Source organism: Coloeus monedula (genome assembly GCF_965178545.1).
Source record: "Coloeus monedula genome assembly, chromosome: 5".
Classification (NCBI taxonomy): Eukaryota; Metazoa; Chordata; class Aves; order Passeriformes; family Corvidae; genus Coloeus; species Coloeus monedula.
The window spans coordinates 60,199,388-60,221,077 of NC_138785.1; the positions used below are offsets into that span (position 1 = coordinate 60,199,388).

General features: G+C 39.1%; 1 protein-coding gene across 2 annotated transcripts in view; it reads left to right on the forward strand.

The window, feature by feature from the left end:
• The window catches only part of FBXL5 (F-box and leucine rich repeat protein 5), a 33,940-nt gene extending 12,872 nt beyond the window's left edge, over positions 1-21,068 (forward strand). Inside the window, exons 3-11 of one of the 2 annotated variants that reach the window (XM_082282351.1) lie at positions 538-633; positions 1,427-1,610; positions 3,867-4,049; positions 6,408-6,533; positions 7,031-7,179; positions 7,364-7,446; positions 9,148-9,870; positions 12,676-12,824; positions 20,421-21,068. In XM_082282351.1, coding sequence (XP_082138477.1) covers positions 538-633; positions 1,427-1,610; positions 3,867-4,049; positions 6,408-6,533; positions 7,031-7,179; positions 7,364-7,446; positions 9,148-9,870; positions 12,676-12,824; positions 20,421-20,497 — 1,770 coding nt within the window. In that variant the 3' untranslated portion in view covers positions 20,498-21,068. The remainder of the gene's footprint in view (positions 1-537; positions 634-1,426; positions 1,611-3,866; positions 4,050-6,407; positions 6,534-7,030; positions 7,180-7,363; positions 7,447-9,147; positions 9,871-12,675; positions 12,825-20,420) is intronic. The other variant, XM_082282352.1, reaches the window with a different exon arrangement.
• Positions 21,069-21,690: the final 622 nt, after the last annotated feature.

Consider the following 21,690-nt stretch of genomic DNA (forward strand, 5'->3'; position numbering starts at 1 on the left):
GTTACATCTTTATTATTTAAGAGTTCCTTTCAATTTCCAAAGTAAAAATCTCTACAGCATGTCTGACTATAAATTCTGTTTCTAATTTGGAATTTAGAATTTTAGAATAACTAAGGTAAAATGCATTCAGTTAAAAGATGAAGTAGAACTGTTGTATCCTAGAATACTTCATATACAAACCATACAAATACTTAAATTAGTCTGTTACTACTTTGTACTTTGTGTGAGATTGTAGATTGGCAGATTTCAGTCTTTGCTCCAAAGTAAAAATAGGATTAGATAAATGAATTCATATATGCTAAGAAAATAAGTTGGAATCAGGCAGGAAGGGAATGCTTTTCTCTGCCTGTTAACAGGCCAGTACAGAATGTCAGCGTCATTAAGTAAACACGTTCTTACCATGAAAGAGAGCAAACCTGCTGCATGCATGGGAAGGGCATAATGGGCTTTCCTTTGAACCACTGCTTTATTGGACAGTTCAATCCTTGAATGACTGGATGAGATCGGGTAACCATTTAGTCTTTGCTTTCTTCTCAGAATGAATATGAACAGCTAAACTATGCGAAACAGCTGAAGGAGAGATTGGAAGCCTTTACCAGGGATTTCCTTCCTCATATGAAAGAGGAAGAGGAGGTAGGTAAAAATTTTCTTCAGATGTGATGGTGATCTTCCTTGGGGTTTGGAATGACTAAATAGGGACAAATGGCTTAGAGGTTCATTGGTTTTTAAATTATATGTTTTTATTGCTATGCTAATTTGCATTCAGGACTATTGTGTCCTTGTTCGGTTCTCTGACTGGAAAGTGATGTGTTCTGAAACTGAATATGTTGGAAGTTTATGATGAAATTCTGATTCTTGAAAAAATTGATAACAAAAGTCCACTGTGGCTGGGATTTGTTTGCATCAAGTGGTTAAAATGGATATGTAGCAAAACTTAAATGAGAAAAGAGAGGTCCTGTAAACCAGTGCTTCATGACTCCAACTGACACTCCCAAACATCTTCTGACCTATATTTGAAACACAGACTAGTACTGCCAGTCTGATGATTTATGGGTATCCGAAAACTGGGAAGCATCTTCTGAAGTCTGTCCAAGGGAAATCTTTTCTCATGTTTTTGTTCCTTGCTACTTTGCCTTCCGTGTGAGTACCTTGATAAGTTATATAGATTGAGCGACTTGAATCCCTTCCCTTTTCTGGTGGGGAAAGCAATTAAAACAGCTTGCCTGATGCCGGCAGTGATCTGTTAGAAAGTAGAGGGTAAGAATTCAAAACTTCCATGGTCCTGTCCTTAGGTTCACTTACTGTGTGACACGTTTTACTTCGATAGAATTTGAAATGGGAAATTCTGTGTTGGCAGGTCTATGTAGCATTATTGACTATTTCTGTCAGCACCAGTTCTTCTTTTTTCCCCTTTTTCCTTTGTTAGGTTTTTCAGCCAATGTTGATGGAATACTTTACTTATGAAGAGCTGAAAGATATTAAGAAGAAAGTAATTGCACAGCACTGCTCACAGAAAGAGGCTGCAGAATTCAGAGGTCTCAGTAAGTGGAATCAAGCAGAAGAGCTTCAGAAGGTCTTTAAGTATTCTGTGGATGAGAAGGCAGATCAAGGTGAAGCATCTAATTAAAGTAACTTTCAAACGGCAGTTTTTATCTAAAAAGCCACACTAGTGGCATACCTAAAGTTACGTACAGGCAGAGCAGTTATTTTAAAATGGGCATATCTGCAAACCAGTTTTGAAACTGGTTTCAGAAACTTTACTGTTTGATATGGGCATCTTGGCAGGTTGTAATGTAGATAGTACTTCACTGTTTACCTATTCTCAACCTTCTTCTGCTTCCTTCCCTCCCATGCTAATATTTGATACAGTAAACAGATGGAAATTGTAATTAACTTCTAATTTCACCCTTCCATTGAAATGATATTTTCTATTTGCAGACTCTGCATTTCATTCTTGGTTTTCAGGACAGCCTTGTAATCTTTTCCTGTTGATGTTTTAATAGCACAGAATAGTTAGCCAAGTGACAATATTTCAAATTAAAAGCATTCACCTTCCCAGCTCCATTCTCCAACTTTCCTGGGCCTCTCAGGAATGAGAAAGGAACTGTGAGTGTGGAGTAATGGAAGGAAATGAATCTGTGCAGCATGTGAATAGGTGAGATGAAATGTGTGTTCTGAAAGTGGATATTTATTTTGCATTTATCTCTAACTACCTTTTCTGGTGAAACTTAGAATAAATGGATAACTAATAAAGTACACTTCAGGCTTGTTTTATGACTGCTGAGTCAGCCTAAGCTGTCAGTATTTACAGTTTTCACTATTTAAAAAAAAAAAATATTGATGCCCCAAGGAAGAGGAGTTACTGTACCAAAAGTGTAATGCTGGGGTGTGAGTCTGATACGTAGAGCGAGCTCTCATGACCTGAGTTTGTGATGTTGATAAGATGTGCTGCTCCTTTTAGAAAAACTTGACAAATTGCTCTGTAATCAGATTTTTTGGATGAAACTTGACTTCTCTGAACTACTCAGCTGGTCATTTTCTGCCCTCCAGGTGAAACCTTCAGAAAAGATCATGGTCCATTCTGTGAAACAGTACTGAGTCTTAACAGATGTATGTGACAGACGTAGCTTTGTGGCATTACTTACTTGCTGTTAAATCCAGCTGGAATAGCTGGAATAGTTTTGGAGCAGTAGTAATTCTGCAATCATTGTGTTTTAGACTTGGGGAGAGGAGAATATGTTGTGTCTTGCATTCATTTTTTAGAAAGGAAAGAAAATAACATAGCTTGCAGTCCTGTGCAGGCTTAACTGCATTTTCATGCAAAATTCTCTGTAACTTATGCAGCAACATGCTAGTTGTACAAATAAATACATTGATTCATCAAGTAAAACTGTAATTATATTTTTTGAAGTAGCAATAGCGTATCACATGGTTAAGTTTACATTATGCTCACTTTTGAAGCTTCTTTGCACAAAAAAGAATCTGATGCTTCTCTCTCTGTGAAAGTTTTAGGTACTTTAGAAATAAAACCCCACTATTAGTAAAACCTGCTATTTCGAAGGACTCCTGAAAACTACTTCAGAAGTATTTTTTTTCAAGGAAATTGTTCTGAAACAAAACATTAAAAATCTCTTAAAACAGCAAAAGGCCTCACTAACCAAAGCTCTGAATTTCTTATTTTATATAGTTGGCAGCTCTCTTTGCAATATGGCATTTAGGGGGAGCTATTGGAATAGTTCCTACTGCTGTCTGTTGAAGTATTAATTATAGTGGTCAAATTTTAGTCTCTAATCTAGTACTTAGTATTACTTTACAACTTGAATGGCTCATCATCATTCAGAAGTTAAAATTATCAATGCTAGTAGCTAAAGCTAGAAATAAAATTCAAGACAGCTGCAAGGAGTTGAGCATGAACTTTTCCGTGTCCCAGTCAAGAGGCTGAGCGCTTCCAGCGAGAGTGGTCCCAGCTGGTAGGTTCCACGTGCTAGTACTATTTCCTGGGAATGTGGCAAACCAGGTACAGATACCATCTGCAACAGAAGGCATTTTTCTTAAAGCATTTCATTTATAGCAGGTACTGCTTTCATCTTTCTGTAGTTGAGTAGCATTAGTTTCCTTTTTTTTTTTGAATGAATGAGCCAGATGAGAAAGTGGGAAACAGAAAACTGAGCTGGTTTGTTGTTGTTGTTATTCAAGGTGTTGTTACAGTGAAAGCCTTTTAAAGCCAAACTATTACCTATCTTTAACAGCCGTTAAAATTTTTTCAGACACGTTCTTTTCATTGTTCTCATCAAAATGGGAGTTCCACTACTGTTATTAAAGCTGTGAGGCTGTGCTTCACTTAACACACACTTTCTGTATTTCAGAAACCGAAATAACAGGGCACACCACAAACATTACTAATCTCCCTCCTGAAGTAATGGTGACCATTTTCAGTTACCTTAACCCCCAAGAGTTATGTCAGTGTAGTCAAGTAAGCACTGAATGGTCACAGTTGGCTAAAACTGGATCTCTGTGGAAACATCTTTACCCTGTTCGCTGGGCCAGAGGTAAGTTCCATTTAGCTCCTTTGAAAGCACATCAATTATCAGAATTTTTGAGCCTCCTAAAAAAGAGTGTTTTAGTATAGGTTGTCATATACAGTGAGCCTGACAGCTGAGCATGTGAGGTGTACCCTTCTGACAAGGATAGTGTCCTGAAACTTGATTAAATGTTAAAAATCCCTAAAACATACTTCCATCTTGTAGAAGTTGTCTTGGTTGAAACTCATGAGTAGATTTTGTATCCAAACAGTTACCTAGTTTTACTGAGGTAAAAACCCCCTTTTTTTGCTTGTATGAATGCTAATACTATGTTCACTAATACAATATCTGAATTATTTAAGAATCTAAGGAGTTTTGAATTATAAATGCTGCTGTTACACCTATAGTAAAATAATTTTCTTAGGTTACTAGGTAGAAATAAAATGCATAACTGCAGGAAGGAAGTTTAAAATTAGTGGAGTTCTAATGTTCTCTCACAATCTAGTCTTTTTATATTCAAGCTTCAAAGAAAACAGAATGCATCTTTAGTTTTAGTATTGATTCTTTAGGTATATTACTTCAATAACTTCTTCTGCAGTAAGTGTTTTTTTATAACTTTTTTCCCCTCAAACTCTCCTGTTAATTAGAATTTCCTATTGAGAAGTGTGACTTTTGCAAAAGTACCTGTTCAAAAGACAAAATACTCTCTATTCCAATGAGTGGAATAGTCATCAGAGTGTATTTGTTTGTAGCTTTATGTCCATATTTATGTGAGTATTAAAGAATCACTGGAGTATGGCACTGCAGGCTTCACAATGCTGCCACGTCAGTGTAGTTCAGTAAAAGGAGAAACTGTGCTGTTCAATAAGTTTTTGTGTGCCTTTACGATTTTAAGAGAGAAAGCTGTGTTTATATAACTTAGCTTTAGAGATACATAAAAACTAAAAACGTCTTTCTGGCCAAACCTTAATGGCTTCTAAAATTTGTACAAGGTAGAGAGGAATCAAATAACTTTCTGGTCTGAATTACTTCCTTTTGTTTGGGTAAATCTTCCTGAAAACAATAGTGTGGTTCCAGAGCTTCCAAAGACTGAGTAGAGAGGCTTCAAAATTCAAGTTCTTAAATTTTCATTTGAAACATCATTGTCTTGATAATTCAGTGCTGCACACACACCAAAAAAAGATAATTGGCAACTGCTTAAAATAAGTGCTTCAAACCTGGTTTGGCACAACAGGAATCTGGTCTTATGACATACTGTTTGTACTACTACAGTTGTTTGTGCAGAAGTGCTCTAAACTGGATGGAAGCTTCTCAGGTGGGATTAACTGCCACAGGGAGGGGAAAAGAACTGTAGTTTTATGTAGGCTTAGTTAAATTTTTAACTTTTTTTCCCCTCCTAGTACACAGAAGGCTTCTGAGGCTTCTTACGTAATATGAAGATATTAAAGACAATGAGAAATGTTACCAAACACTTTTATGCCACAGTTGACAATGTTAGGATTTCATTGTCATTGTGTTATTCATATAAGAAACCTTGTTCTTTTAGATACTACTCAACAGAGGTTGTTCTTGCTTTAGGAGGAGTAGGGTTCCCCCCTGTGAGGTAGTAGAATAAGGTGGTTTGTTTTTCAGCATGTCTACATTGAGGGAGGCGGCAGAGCTGCTTATCCTGAGCCCAGCACTGCAGTATACCCAAACTAGAAGTAAATTAGTGACTGTGCAGTAACCTTCAGGGGGAGGGCGTGCTCCACCAGCTAAAACAGCAGAGCTGTTGCTGATCTTCTGGTTCATCCAGATGTTCTGAAAAATGGTTGTGTGTTGATTTGAGTCATATGTATGTTGTCAAGTACTGTGTAGTACTTAAGTAGGGTACCTACGGAATTTGGTTTTTGCGATCTCGGAGTTGTCGTGTGCAGGGACTAAAACCAGGCTGGTTAACTGTTTATTTGTGATATTCCAGAGGAAAAGAGAGATGTCTGCAACCAAGTATTAACCCTAAAAGCTGCTGATTAATTTATTTACCAGAAAGAACTTGATCACCTAGACAGTCCAAGTATTCCATGATTTTAACTTATTTTTGTGATTATATTGGTCTCTACTAAGTTAATAAGGACAGCCGGTGTATCTCAGAGAGGCATAATAGGCTATGAGTTCTGGGATGGTACTGAAACTGTTGCAAGAATCTTTTGAAGCTCAAGGATAAAGTTCAGACAAAGAATTATGTTAAAGTTTAGTCCAGCCTTAGTTGAGATGAATTCAGAATTCATTTATGTCTCTTAAATCAGGTCACAGTATACTGAAAACTTATCAGTGCTGGTTTCTGCTGTACTGAAAAATTTTTATTAACTTTTTTTCCTTCTTTTTTTGGGGGGTGGTGGTGAGTAGGTGATTGGTATAGTGGTCCTGCAGCAGATACTGAGACTGAACCTGATGAGGAATGGGTGAAAAATAGAAAAGATGAAAGTCGTGCTTTCCAGGAATGGGATGAAGATGCTGACATAGATGAATCTGGTAGGTAAAATTGATTTTGGTGAATTGTTTGGTTTTTTTTTTCCTGAAGATGCCATAGCTATAAGGAGCAAGCTGAGTGGAAAAAAAAGGGGGATGGAGGTTGGCAGGAGAGAAGCAGGCATCTGATTTTACTGACTGGAATTAATTTGTCTAGGAAAGAGCAAACGTGAGGGCAGGTTAGAAAAGAGTTACAGGGATGTGTCTGGAAGTAAAGGCTAGGCTTCAATCTCTTCAGAAAGTTTGAATCATCTTGCATCCACTCCTAGGCTTGACTTAAAATTTGTCTTAAGCTGTTAAATCACAGATACATACATATATATATATATATATATATATATATATATATATGAAATGCCCTGTGAGATAGTATTTTGATACCTAAAACAAGTTGGTGGAAACAGCTGCGCTGGGCAGCCCTGTGCTCTACATAATATGTAGTAAATATTTTTCCAAGTCCTTTAATGATTTTAAGTGTTTCTCTCTGGCTTTATTTGCAGAAGAAGCAGCTGAAGATTCACTTGCCATTAATATAGCACAAATGGAAAAACGTTTACTTCATGGCCTAATTCATCATGTCCTCCCGGTTGTAGGCTCCTCAGTGAAGACACTGGTATTGGCCTACAGTTCTGCAGTGTCCAGCAAAATGGTTTGTAATTTGAAACTTGCATTTAATAATTGTGGCTATGCAATCTTTAATTAATAACTGACGTGCTTGGCTAGTGTAAGTGGGTTGCAATCTAAAAGAGTATTAATTTGCAGGTTGTCTCTAGACACTGTGTGCAACCTTACTGACTTGTAACTTTACTGATTATTTTCCTTTCTTTTTTCAGGTTAGACAGATCTTGGAGCTTTGCCCCAACTTGGAGTATTTGGATCTCACTCAAACTGATGTTTCAGACTCTGTATTTGAAAGGTTAGATAATTGTTGTTTCCTTTAAATCCAGCTTTTTAAGTGGGGGGGGGGGAAACATTCAAACATTTCTTAGTCCATTGCCAATAATGAAAGAAAGAGAACTCAGGTTGTGAACTCCCATGTGACTTATGACTAAGAACTAAACCAGAGTAACAAGTCATTGAAATACCAAGTGAAACAGGTAACTTTGTAGTGGCCTTTTAAAATTCTCTGTCTTCACTATTGGATGCTTTTTACCTATCAGTGTGTAGCTATTCATAACAATAGTTGTGTTTTGCTGTGGTATTAGCAACTTGTCCATAGATTTTTATGGAGTTGCTCAGTTAAGGAAGTTCCTTGGTCTGCTACAGCTGGTAGGGTGTGGAATACTGCTATTTCAGACACTCAAATAAATACAGTAGGCAAAGCTCTAAGGCTTAGGTATATTGACTATGGATTCCTGAGTTTTACTGAGGCCTGCAGGAATGTCCTTGATGTCAGTGGGATGGTGTGTGGATGCAGAGCCTGCACCGATGGGTCCCTACTGTGGTATTGAAACTCAGCAGGTATTTCAGTGTTCTGCATTTACATCATGTGGTGCTTTCAGGGAGTGTGAACACCGCAGAAAATATTGCCAGCATGGATGCTGGTAGCAACACTCTCCAGCTTGTACAAGAAGTTTATTTGAAATAAAAGCTTTAAGAATTTCCAGGGCTCAGAAATCAATCTTTGTGAGCTTTTGTCAGTATCTAGTAAAATTTACCTTATTTACCACTCCTCATATATCTGTATTTACAACACTCCAATTTGTAACTCAGAAAATGAGTTCGTCTTGCTCTAAATATAGATAATTACTTACAGAAAGTAAATGATGGTAACATTAACTATGGATAGGTAAAGATCAGTTAAATCCCTTATATACTTTTATAGGTAATAATGTAAAAATATTACTGTAGATAAAATTTCAATTTCACTTGAAAAAGATAAGACTGAGGGAGTAACCTCTTGTTAAAATGAAAAAGTTTGTTTTCTAATTAATGATGGAATAATTAATATTGTATGCAGGAGCTGTTTCAGGACTCCATCTAGAATTCCTGAGAGAAATAGGAAAGGACAGGAGGACATATGATCTAAGTACACTGGCATTTCAGTATGTGTAAACTGCTAAGCTTGAGAAACTCAAAGTACTAGAAATTAACAACTCTTGCAATACTTTGAACTGAATATTGAATCTCAGATACATTTTTTCGGGGGGTGGGTGTGGGTGAAATTTGCTAGTTCAGTATTTTCAGCCTTTTGAGAAGTTAACTGTTTAGATGTCTCTTGGTAGCTTCTGTTGAGAGTAATGCGGTTGCTTTTTGAAAATGTTATGTGTGTATTTGGTGCTTGCAATCTGATCTATTATTAAAACATTTGTTCAGTTTATAGCAAAGTCAGATTTCTTTTAAGTCTCAGTATATGGAGAAATACAAATTGTTACTGATTCATGAGTGATTTCACATTTCTCTAGACATGATTTTTCTAGGCATATATAGAGCACTTGGAGTATCAAATCTAATCTGTCTGGGGTAGCTTCTTTGAATATTTTGTGAATTAATACTTGTGAATTTACTTGTGAAATGTTCTTTCATATATTTAGCCTTAACAGCTATTTCTGAGCAAAAACTTAAAAAACTGAACCACCAACAAACCAAACCACTTCTTTTTTTCCCCTGATTTCAGTTGGTGTTCGGTTGGGTATTGTCAAAATCTACGCCACCTTGATCTGTCTGGATGTGAAAAAATTACAGATGTGGCTATAGAGAGGATTTCCAGAGCACTGGGTATCATATCAACCCATCATAACAGAGGTGTTCTGAAAAGCTGCAGAAACAGGAATGCTAAGACTTTGTGGAAAAACAGAGAGATTACTCTGCAGTCCAACCAGAAATATAATTGTTTGCATGAAGTCAGCAATGAAAACCTCATTCAAGGAGGAGATGGTGAGCAGCACTGGACTAAACCTGATGGCTCAGAAAACTTCAATTCTGCTTATGTGTGGATGCTAGATGCAGATGATTTAGCTGACATTGAAGATGCTGCAGAGTGGAGACACAGAAATGTTGAAGGATTTTGTCTTATGGAACCAACATCCCATATTAATTGTTCTGCATCGTGCTACAGTAGAGACATTTATGGATTAAGGACTAGAGGGTGGCAGCAGCACTGTGCTTCTACTGACTTGATTTACTGCGGTCACTCGTTTTGTTGTGCTGGGACAGGACTAAGAACTATTCGAGCACTTCCAGAGTCCTCTGCACTGTGTAAAAAACCAATAAGGACTAAGCAGTCAGAGAAAAAAGACTCTGTGTACTCTGGGAGTGAAAAAACAGATGAAGAGACTGCACGAGTTCTTCAGTTTCTCAGTCTGTCAGGCTGTTACCAGATAACAGACCGTGCTCTCAGGTGAGGAGATATTTTCAAGCTATTTTGCTGCAAGATGTTTTTTCTGGTTTTATTTGTTGGGCCATTCTGGAATGACTCTGCCTCATTTCAGTAGAAACATTTTTATTGAAGAAACTTTGGTAAGTTTTAAGTGGTCTTTGCTTCTTAAATAGTTACAGTACTAGACTTGAAAACTTCTTCTAGCTTTTCTTTCAGAGATAACAGTAAAATCTTTTATATCTATCTTCTGAAGTTAAGTATTACTGTGAATTTGTTGTTCCAGACAGTATTAATGCTTTTAGATTTGAGCTTTAGTGATTTCTTGTTAAGAAATTGTGTTGATTCACCAGTTTTTTCATAATGCCTGCCAATATGCTTGAAACTTCGTAAAACTGGAGTAGCATCTTGATTAACCTGTCTGGATAATGACATAATTTATGGACAGGCTGCCTCAATGGGCTGAGGCCAATTGGCTGTTCAATGAGATGAAGTGCCAGGTCCTGCCCTTGGGTGACAACCCCAGTGCTACAGACTGGGGACAGAGTGGCTGGAAAGCTGCCTGGTGAAAAAGGACTTGGGGGTGTTGTTTGGCAGTGACTGAACATGAGCCAGTGTGTGCCCAGGTGGCACCTGGCCTGTATCAGCAGTAGTGTGCCCAGCAGCACCAGGGCAGTTCTTGGGCCATGCCTCAAATCCTGTGTTCAGTTTTGGGCCCCTCACTGCAAGAAAGACATTGAGGCACTGGACTGCAAGAAAGACACTGAGGCACCCAGAGAAGGGCAGTGGAGCTGGGGAAGGGTCTGGAACACAGGTCTGGTAAGGAGTGGCTGAGGGAGCTGGCCAGGCTCAGCCTGGAGAAAAGGAGGCTCAGGGGAGATCTTCCCACTCTTCAGCCCCCCTTTCAGGTGGTTTTATAGCCCAGTGGGGGTCAGTCTCTTCCCTCATGTAACAGGAGGAAATGGCCTCAAGTTGCATCAGAGGATGTTTAGATTGGCCATTAGGAAAAATTTCTTCACTGAAAGGGTTTTCAAGCATCGGAAGAGGCTGCCATGGGAAGCGGCATACCTGGAGGTATTTAAAGGATGTGACACTTGGTGATGTGATTTAGTGGTGGATTTGGCAGTGCTGGGTTAACGGTTGGATGTGATTATATCAAGTCTTCGGCCCAAATGATTCTATGATGATTCTGTATGTGCAGAACAACATGTTAAATATGACCCCATATAACAGTTAAAGGAGGAGAAAAAAATGTTTGACTTGAACACTGAGATGGCTTCATGAGTTAACAGAATTTTCTGTTTGCTATTTGCCACTGATACTTTGTATTGTCAGAAAAATGTAGTTACTACTTCATATGAAAATGGGATGGGGCTGAGGTACTTGCAGCCTCCTGCTCAGGTGTGCTGCAGCATTTAAGACTAATTAAAGCTTCTTGGAGTGGGAATACTTCATGCATACCTGTGCTCTTTGCTGTAGTAAACTGAGGAATAGTGTGAGGTGCTGCTGGCACTGATTTTTCTCTCCTGAGGTTTTGTCCCCATTTGATGTTCATGTGTACCAGCTGTTCAGATGTCTCCTTTGGTTTTTCTGACACTTTAACTCACCAGTGTTACTGTTCCTCAGGGTGTTGTTCAGGTATCTGGGCTTTGTGTAGGTGCTTGTTTCTCTTGGATTGTTGCAGTGGACTTGTCCTGATGAGTTTTGTTAGGTGCTGATGAGGTTGTGCTGTGCGTATTTTATTTTAGTACTGGTTTGGTTTTGCATGACTCAGTAATGTGGGAGCAAAGGGAGATTTGGTCACTGAGTCATGGCAAGGGTTTAGTTGTGTTGTTGATTTCCCATTGGTGCTTTTTGGGTGAAAGTATTTAGGAGCTGAGAGTGTGTTGCAACAAGTGCTTCTTGTAGTCACAAGAGTACCTGGAGTCCCTGAGGAAAGGGAGTGAAACCCCCTAACAGAAACACATACCAGTTCATTTATTTCATAGAAGTTGTTACCTAATAGCTGGTTTTGTGGCCAGCAGTTCTACTTCTGCCTGCTGACAAGAGAAACTTGTACAGTGATGCTCTGAAGTCATCTTCAGTTTTATGTCCTGGCTTGAATCTGCAGTTTGGTGATTCAAGCCTGGTGGTTTTTTTCAGGTGAGTGAGCTTGTTTCTGCTTGAACTTGGGCTGGCTTTTCTGAGCTCACAGAGAAGCGAGCAGGGTCACATGGAGTAATTGCTCAGGTGCAGTACATCCGTGTGCCTGTTGCAGCAGCAGCCAAATTGTCTAGCACTCAGAAGAAAGCTAGAGAATTCCATCTGAATAATAAGATAGTGCATTGGCAGAGAGAAGCTCTGCTGTCAGTCCTAGGAAAACACAAATTTGGAGACCAAAGTAAGTTTAAGAAAAAAAAGAGTCAAACTTTGGGAAGTATAGTGCACCAAACTTGGGAGTGTCATGTTTTAGCGTGAGATGAGGAATATACTTCACCTTGGAAGAGCTGCCAAAATCAGTGGTATTTTGAAGAATGGCTTTGTAGTTCTTTGAAATAGTTGGTCATCTCTGGTGTCATCCATAAAAAAGGTTGTTTCCCGCTTGAAGTCTGTCTACAGGAATTGTTAGTTTATGTAGAAATCTGTTGATTTTCCAGGTCTCTTGGATGGCTTCAGGGGTGATCCCCCTTTAAAAGAGGGTCTGGAACTGCCAGGTTTAAAACTCCGTGGTTCATTAGAGCTGTGTTTGTTGTATGAGGTGCAGTGGGTCTGTGACAGGGTGATGCAGTGGGGCACTTGCCAGTGCCGGGCCATGCGGGCTCCTAACGCGTCTCTTCTGTGTGTCCACAGGGCACTGACTCTGGGAGGAGGACTGCCGCATCTGGAACACCTGAACCTCTCGGGGTGTCTCACTGTAACTGGTGCAGGCCTGCAGGAGTTAGTTTCTGCATGCCCCTCTCTAAAAGATGAACACTTTTACTACTGTGACAACATTAACGGTAATGTCTTTTTATGAAGATGCGATGCTTTTCTGGGGAGTGATATTCGGTGTAAGGATTTTTTGAAAAAAAAAAAAAAAAAACCAACAAAAAACCAAAAACCACCAAAACCACACCTTTTTTTAAATGTCTGTGCAGCACTGTGTTTCACAGATTAATTACAAAATGATAACTGTTAAATCAGGTTTTCCTCATTTTTTGGGGTTTTTTTTTTGGCATGACACTACTACAGTTCTGTATTACATAGGAAAGCATTTTTAGTGCCTGTATCTCTTAACTTAGTTTAGCATAACTAATAGGGGTAGAAAGTAAGTCTCCATATAGCTGCTGATACATGCTTGTCCTGTTCCTATCTCCACTGTAAACCATGCAGTTGTATGTTTTCTCTATGGTCATAACCTCAGACAGAGGCTTTATTAGGTTGGTACCAAAACAGGGATTTTTAGGAAACGAGTGATGTGTGTTTTGCCATGCAAACCTCTCCTATTGCACTAGTTTTGGTATAGGATATTTTTGATCCTACCATCACGTGTCCTTATGGAAAATATAATTCAGCTTTTTTTCTGGTTTTGCTTGAGTGAGTAACTTAGGGATGGATCTAAGTTGGAGAAGGATCTGGATAAATGCATAAGATCTGTTCATGGTGTGAGTCTTTTCAGTGTTTACCACACTGAAATTCAGTCTGTTATGTTAGGTCCAATAAGCATTCCTAGCATTAGAGATGGGAACCATAGTGTGACTTGTATTCCATGTGTGAATTTAAAACAGGTAAGTGCAACAGAAGGCAAGGGAAAAAAAGGGTAATCACTGAGTTCAGAGGATTGTGCAAGCTAATCGTGTGTAAAACAAAATTGTATTACCTGGAAGTTTGTGGTGTCCAGCTGAATAATTTGCATCCGTATTGAGATGCAGCTCCAGCCTGGGTACCAGCTGCCAGAGCTTTGGTACTGCAAGTAAATGTGTACTGATATTTGGATATCAATCCATTGAAATTGATACAAGATGGTGCGCTTGGATTGGATTATAATATTAGAAGTGAAAGTATTAAGTCATATTTTGTTTCTATAATTTTTGCACTTTATTGACGCTTTTTTTTTCTTTTGAGACATTTGCTTTTTGTTACTTCCTTCCATTCCATCTGGACTACAGCATTTAAAAAGCTATTTTCTGTTGTCTTTCATTTCTACCTGAAAATTTTAAGGTTCTCTTTTTAAAATCCTTCACTGACTCTTACCTGCATTATGTTGAGTTTCAAAGATGTCTTCAAAGACCAGTTAGAAGCCTTTTCCTTTTACGTCTGATTGCTTGCAAGATCCTCTGCTTATACTTCTGTCTGTAATACTAGACATAATTTGTCCTCAGACATATCTGGTTTTCATCTTGTCCCTATAAAATACACCATAAGGTCTTTGTATTAGTTTACAATGCCCAAAGCTGTGTGTGAGTCCATCACTTTTAAAGCTTGGCTGTTCCATAGTATTCTCAAGAGATTATTTAAACAGAATATTTTTGAATTATTCTGTAAAGTTGTCTGATACTCTTCTGTTTATTTCCTTCCTTCTACTGCCTGCTGGTTCTGCTTGGTTCTCTAAAGCATCATGCATGCCTTTGGATCAACAGCTACTCCAGTAGAGAGAAATGCACAGGACAGTGAGGCTGTAATGGTCTGACTTCTTACATATGTTGAGAAATAGTGTCATCTCAGAAGTTATGGCTTTATGGAAAATAGCCTTTATAAATTAATCCCCTGCAGTTTTATCTGGATTTTGTTCCTTGTATTTTCAAACTTCATTGTGATAGGGCTATTCAGTGTGAAACTGATGCCTTATCCCATTCTGTGGGCAGCAGGATTCCTACAACAGCTGTTTCTGTATCATTTGGCATTTCTAAAGTAACTAGGGAAAGCAATAGCTGTTTCATTTAAACCAATCCATATCTGAAGCCATTTTTAGATTGTATTACTAACTGCTATACAAAGCTTACTGATCTGTTAGCATGTACAGAATAATATCATAATTCTCTTTGCCCACCAGCTTATCAGTGACTGTTTTCAGGGAAGCAGGTGTATTTTGGGATCAGAGGTTGGAAAACTTACTGGTCTTGCAGAAAAAAAAATGGAGCCAACAGCATGGAATTTAGCCATCCATGAATAATAAAGATACAACTTTGTCATCTGCTAAGGAATAGGGGGCTTTACTTTTACCTGTGGTTTATTTTCAGATTTTTTTTTTCTATAAACACTGAGCCTGATGGGACTGTTCACACACAAGCCAGCTTCATTGGAATTTCTTTGTGGAGGGCTTCATGCATGTTTTGCACAACATAGGTAGGCACTCTGGTTGCAGTTTTTATGTTTTCAACAGCTGCTGTTCTGTCTTTTTAGTAGAGCAAGACTAGAAAGGGGGAGAGCAGCTGTGGTGAGGTAGTTGGGTCTGAATCTGACTGCTGTTGCACACCAGTAACATGGTACCGTTTTTATGACCAGAAACCATGAATTTGCACATACTTCAGATCTATTTTCTGTTTGTTTACTGTTAGTTCGACTTCAGTTTTGGGTTTGCATACTAATACTTAGGATCTCTTCTGTTTTTCACAATGCTGGAGTTAGATAACCTTCAACTGCAGCTGAAAACAAATCTGTCAATATGCATCCCTTCTAATGGCTGATGTAATTTGTCTAGAACAAATTTGGTTGTGGATCACACTGAACTCAGCAAGAAGAGTTTAATGTTCGAGTTACATCTTGCCCCTGAGTTCTTGTTTTCCTAAGGCTGTTTTGTCCAGCTGTGTCCATTCTTCTGACTGTATTCTTAGTTTCAAAGCCTGGAGTGCTTTGAGCTTTGGGATTAGAAAAATGGGGCTCCGTAATTTCTGCAACAGTACCTCTTTGCAGCATTTAAGTATGATTCAGTTTCTAGTTGTTTTTTTTTAATTATGTAGTCCTCAGGTGCTGTAATTAAAGAAATAGGGCATTAATGAAATAAAGTTGTCATTCTAATGATTCAGTCTTCTGGCATTTAGAGTCCCACTGGTCATAGTTGATCTGTCTTTCAGCAGTGGAGCCAAGACTTTGCAAGTTCTTTTAAGATGTGTGGACTACTGCATGCAGACTTATGTGGGAACACAGTGTTCTAAGAGTTAGGTCTCAGTCTAAATTCTACAGATTACCAATGTACTCAAAAATCTCTGAAAGGGTATGGTATGATGGTGGCAGCCAGTTGCCCTGGCAGGAGTGGTTCTTTTACCATAGTCTTGGTCTGTGTTGTCAGGTATTCTTGGTGGAATGCCAAACTTCTTCCTAGGGAATTCTGACTAATTTTTGTTCTGCTAGTACATGTAACAAAATGGAGTAATCAAATAGCTCTGCTCCTCTCTTACAGTACCAAACGTGTTTGTACGTTCACCACAAGTAAACAGACTTCACCTCTATTCTGAGTCCACTAAGCATCTGAGTAATCAGATATGCATGTAAAGAGCATTACAATAATCCAGTTTAGAAGTAACTAAATCAGTAACATAGACTGTGGCAGGTTAGATGAGAATCTGATTAACTTTGCTTTCCCAGGTGAACCCAAAACACATTTCATTTAGCACTTCACTGGTAGCACTTACTAAGCCTTCACAGTCAGAGGGACCTTTGTGAAATACAGTTCTCTGGATGATCCACTGCATGTGCTGTTCCTTCCCCACACTTCTGTCACATGTTGTTTTAAAAGGCTACATTTTGGGCTCCTTGTTAAGTCCAGCAGTGATGGTAACTGGCTCATCATCCCTGTCAAGATGTCTTATTACAGGAGCCAGAACCTGACACTGCAAACAGCCACTGGTTTCTTGCTCTACCTGCCCATCAAAACTGTCAAAGTTCAGTCAAAATCATCAGCTGGTCCTCAAAACACGTGTGGAGCAGTGTCCTCATAGATACACAGTGCATTGCTAACTGGGCTGTGCCAAAAGCAGTAGTGGGCAAAATGCAAATGGGAGATAGTGGAACAGGTTGCCCAAAAAGGTTGTGCAAGACCTATCCCTGGATGCATTTGGCTTCAGGCTGAAAGGCGCTCTGAGCAACCTAGCTGAAGATGTCCCTGATTATTGCAAGGGGATTGGAACAAGATGACCTTTAAAGGTCCTTTCCAACCCAAACCATTCTGTGATTCATCCCCGCTGTTAGGTTGAAATGATCATCATACTGGACAATATGAAAGTTATGCAGTTAACCAGATGGCTTAACCTAATGCATCAGTGAGGTGAGAGGAATTGGAGACCTTGTATAGAGATTCCAAAGGAAACAGAAGACAGTGTTTTTTGGCAAGATTAAAGAGGCCATTTGAACTTAGAGAGAATTCAAAAACAAAGTCTAGTCCAAATGAGGTCAATAGCAAAGACTGGGGAGGTCAGAGGTTACGAAGCCAAAGAGGTGTAGCCAAAGGTCAGTGGTAGTAAATAAAGTCAGGGAAACAAACCCAGCATTTGAATTTTGCTGTCTGTTTCAAATGTCAAAAAGAACAAACTAAGGAGCACTAGGGCTTTTATAGAGGAGATAAATGACCTGTGATGGAGGAGATCAACTGACAGCCTTCCTGTTAAAACAACAATTAATGGCACTTACTACCTTGTTATAATAAGAGCATAAAATACCCTCCAGATTATGGGAATTACCTGTATATGCTAAGAAAGAATACAGGGGAGGGCAGATTTCAGATGATGTGCTTGAACCCTGAATATTTCATTTTATCAGAATTCTTTATCACAGGCTATAAATGAAAGTTAGTGATGGTGTTAGGATTAGACATGGGGCAAGAAATGCAATGTGGGAAGAAGGGTGAAATTTCACTGTCGTATGCTTAATGTCATTTGTAAGTCAGTGCCTAATAAATTGGGAAATGAACATATAAGCTTTTCAGATGATCCAATTTACTCAGAAATATCCAAGTTTTTGGGATCTTAAGTTGCTGGAAGAATGGTTTAAATTTAAAAACTGAAAGCTAACTAAAGGATAGGAAGAAAGGGAAGGGCTTAATGGTCACTGTTCAGGGGAGGAACCTGAGGGGTGACAGCTTTCTCCCTGTTCCCCTCCCAAGAGTTATGTGGTGAGATCAGTCTTACTCAGCATTTCCCTTGTGTTGTGGTGTAAGAAATGCACACAGTAATTTCCAAGTTTTTGAGTGCTGCTGTGTGGTCTTCAAGTAATGATACTGATGCTGATGATTTCCAGAAGGACTGCTAAGAAGCCTCACTACAGCCGTTATGTGTGGTTAAAGGTCTGGGCGGTTGGGAATGATCAAACTGTGATTTTATGAAACTGAATTCAGAGCTGGCAGTTGCAGTGTGGAGATAATGATTTCAGAGAGCTGTTGGTGCTAATTCTGAGATCTTTCCTATTTGCAGCAGCAGCCAAAAAAGCCACCAATGTTACCATCGTCAGGGTGGTGAGAGCAAGATAGAGGGTGCTGTGCATGGTCCTGGAAGCCTTGGGGCACTCACTTGTGGAGCACTGCATGCGGGTTTGGTCTCCCCATCCTGAGGAGAGTGTGTAACGGAGTTACAGAAGATACAGAAGAGGCCTACTAAAAAGTTAGGGAACTGAACACAAAAGGCTGGAATGTTTCAATCTGGGAATGAGATGGCTGAAAAGGGGGCATGACTGTTTACAGAACTGGGAAAGCAGTAGATGAGGCAAATGTGCAGTGATAATTCTCCAAATTTTGCAGTATTAGAGTTCATGGGCATTGGATGAAGCTGGTAGGTGATTTAAAGCAGATGCACAGTGTAATGAGCTTCTGGAACTTGGCCCTGTGGGGAATTGTGGAAGGAGATAGTCTCACGAGGTTTAGAAAGAGGTTAAAAAACCCACATGCACAACTGAGCCATAAACAAATACTGAAGGAAATGGATTTTCAGTGTCCCTGCTGCAGTAGTTGGGGTTGCTGGAAAAACACAAAAGGTGTGCATGATAGGTTTATATCATGTCCCTAGATAACATTTGCTGTTGCCAGTGGTGAAGGTAGTGCTAGATGGAGCATTGGTTGGACCTAGAAGTCTGTATGTTCCAGTTAGGAGCATGAGGAATAGCATCCTTAAAATGAGCAAGAAAAGGATGGAAAGCAATACTGAATTATACTGAGTATTCCGTTCCTTGGGATGCTGTGGTTCTGTACATTTTGTCAACAAGCAGTTTGCTAGAAATGTGACAGTTGCTTCAGAATCGCTGCTGTGCTGCGTAGCTGTGGCAGTGCTGGGGAAGGTCAGCTACGACTTGGAAAATGCCGCTGCACAGAACATGCTCTGCTAAACCAGCTGTTCAGAAGCACCGAGTCTCCTTTCTAAAGGACTTACGAAGAAGCTTTCAAACTCTAGCTCGTAAGTGACGTGGAGGATCAAAATTTAGTTCAGGTGAATGAAAAGATTTGAAAAGGAAAATGAGTTTATTGACCAATGAAAAGTTCACTATACTGTAACTGTTGTCCTTCATTATAGTTTTAGGTTTGTTTTATTCAGTCTCATGCATCTTAACTTAATTACAGTATAGAGTATTGCTTACTGGTATGTGACATGAAGTAGGAAGCTGGTTTTAAGACACCAGGTTCTTGGAAATTAATTGAATTATGACTTTACTGTTGAAGGGGGGGAAAAAAAAGCCAGACATGGCATGGTGCCCTAGTTCATTACAAGATTTTGTTGGTATTTCTAAATACATTAAAAACACCTGAAATACTTGTTGTTTCTTATACAAATGGGGAACATTTGTGTTGTCCTGGTTAGGTCTTTACCAGCTTGAGTTGGCTCGGCAACCCACTTCCAGTTTCTGTTGCGTGCCAGAGTTCAGCCAATTGAGTGTAAATGTTTCTCAAAGCAGGCATATGGCTGCAGGAAATAAAATCCTGTTTGAATAAATACAATAATTTCTTATCTCATGGTCACTTTAACATTTTAAATGAAAGGGGTAAGTGAAGGTAAGTGGAGGTGGGTCAAGTTACAGTGTTGGTTTGTACTGTCTGTGCCTGCAACTCGTTCTTTCTTTCTGAATGGCTCATTTTTAGCCTTACAGCTTCTGATGACTGCAGCGATACTAAGGTGATTCTCTCTTTAGTTTTCGAATTTCCAGTCAAGAGTATGTGAGAGTCTGGCCAACGATGAAGGTGTTCAGGGAGAAAAAAAGAACCTTCCAGACTAAAAAACTGTTTCTATTATCATAGACATAGTTTTAGAGGTTATGGTTTCTTTGGTTATGTCACGATGTCATCGTCTGAATTTAAAAAATGGGAATTAAAAATGCATTGTCAAAAATGCTCAGTTCTGAAAGCTGACTGTGACAAGCTTAAAGTTGCTCTTTTAGTGTTGCTCATGGTACTTCTGTGTCATTTTAGATGTGTTATCTTCATGGGACTAAGCTATGGAGCAAAAATTTCTTGAAAAATACCTGTTCCAAGTGAGGTTTTTACACCGTGATAGTACTGGCAGCGTTTCGGACTTCACGGTGCTGAATGAAGTGTGGTGCATTGTAAAAAATGAGACATTTTTGAATCACCAGGTTATGAGAATTATGAGTCTAAGTAAGTGGCCTTTTCTTCTTTTCACATTTCTTTTGTTTTTGTGCAGGTCCTCATGCTGAAACCGCCAGTGGATGCCAGAATTTGCAGTGTGGTTTTCGGGCCTGCTGCCGCTCTGGCGAATGACCGCTGACTTCTGATCTTTCAGTCTACTTCATTTAGCTGAGCAGGCTTCCTCTCATGCACTTTACTTACAGTTCGCATCTTGTGTTAACAATCCTTGGAGTGAGACTTGTTATACTAGCCTGACCCTGCCCACAACTTCAAAATCTTAATTATGAGTGTACTGTACAGTGTTGTAACAATCTCACAACCTCATTTGGCTTGAAGGGTGTTGGGTATTATTTTACATAATTTGGGGAAGATGGGAAAATCTTCAGATTTTTTTTAATGCCACTTTATTCAAATTTTGGCACTTAAATATACTTTACTGAATTATTTTGTGTTAGGTGACTTTCTTTTTTTAATTTTGAATCCGTAAGTACAATATAAACCTCTGCAGAGAATTTGAATTGTATTGTTTGCATTTGGGTAACAATTATACATCTTTAGGATCCTTTTTTCTTCCCCTTTCCTCTCATCCTGAAGTCGTTCTTTATATTGCAAAATTAGGGAAATTGCCACCTTCCTTTTGCATTTGGTTTTGTATTTGGGCTTGAAAGATGTACTCAAATAAAACATTCCCACCAATAAAAAAGTGTATGCAGCAGTTGAATATCTATGCTTTTAAGGTATAAAGTGCCATGCCAGAAGGCTGCAGAGGTTGGGGTGGGTGGGTGTTGTCATGGTTACAGAGCTGTAACTGTCCAGTATGTGTGGGGCTTTTGGTTTGTTTTTATGGTTCCCATAACTGTGCTAAGTTGCATTTTTGAAACAGCTTCCAAGAAAGTCAGGTTTCATTAATCTGAACTACATGAAAGACAGCAATGCATTTTCCCCCTTGCTTTGATAGTTAAAAAGATTCCTCTCTGGACAGTAGAGACTGGCAGGGAGCAGAGAATATGTTGTGATGAGTGAAACGTGTGCTAGGAAGAGAGGAGTCGTATATGAGTAGTGTGTGTGCACTGTGTGAGGGATGAGTAACAGAGCTCAGGGCAAGTTGTAAAGTTCAATGGCCACCTGCTCATGAGTGGCACAGTTGCAGGCTGGTTTTTTTCTCCAGCAGAGGAGGGGCAGGTGGCTGCTTTTCTAGAACGCAGACAGGTTTTTCTTTTCTCCTGCCTAATTTTTAGGACTTACAATACAGAAAGTAATTTTTACCTGTTTTCCTAATTGGATAAATTTTTTTGAGTAGTATTTATTTAGAACAGCAGTCATGG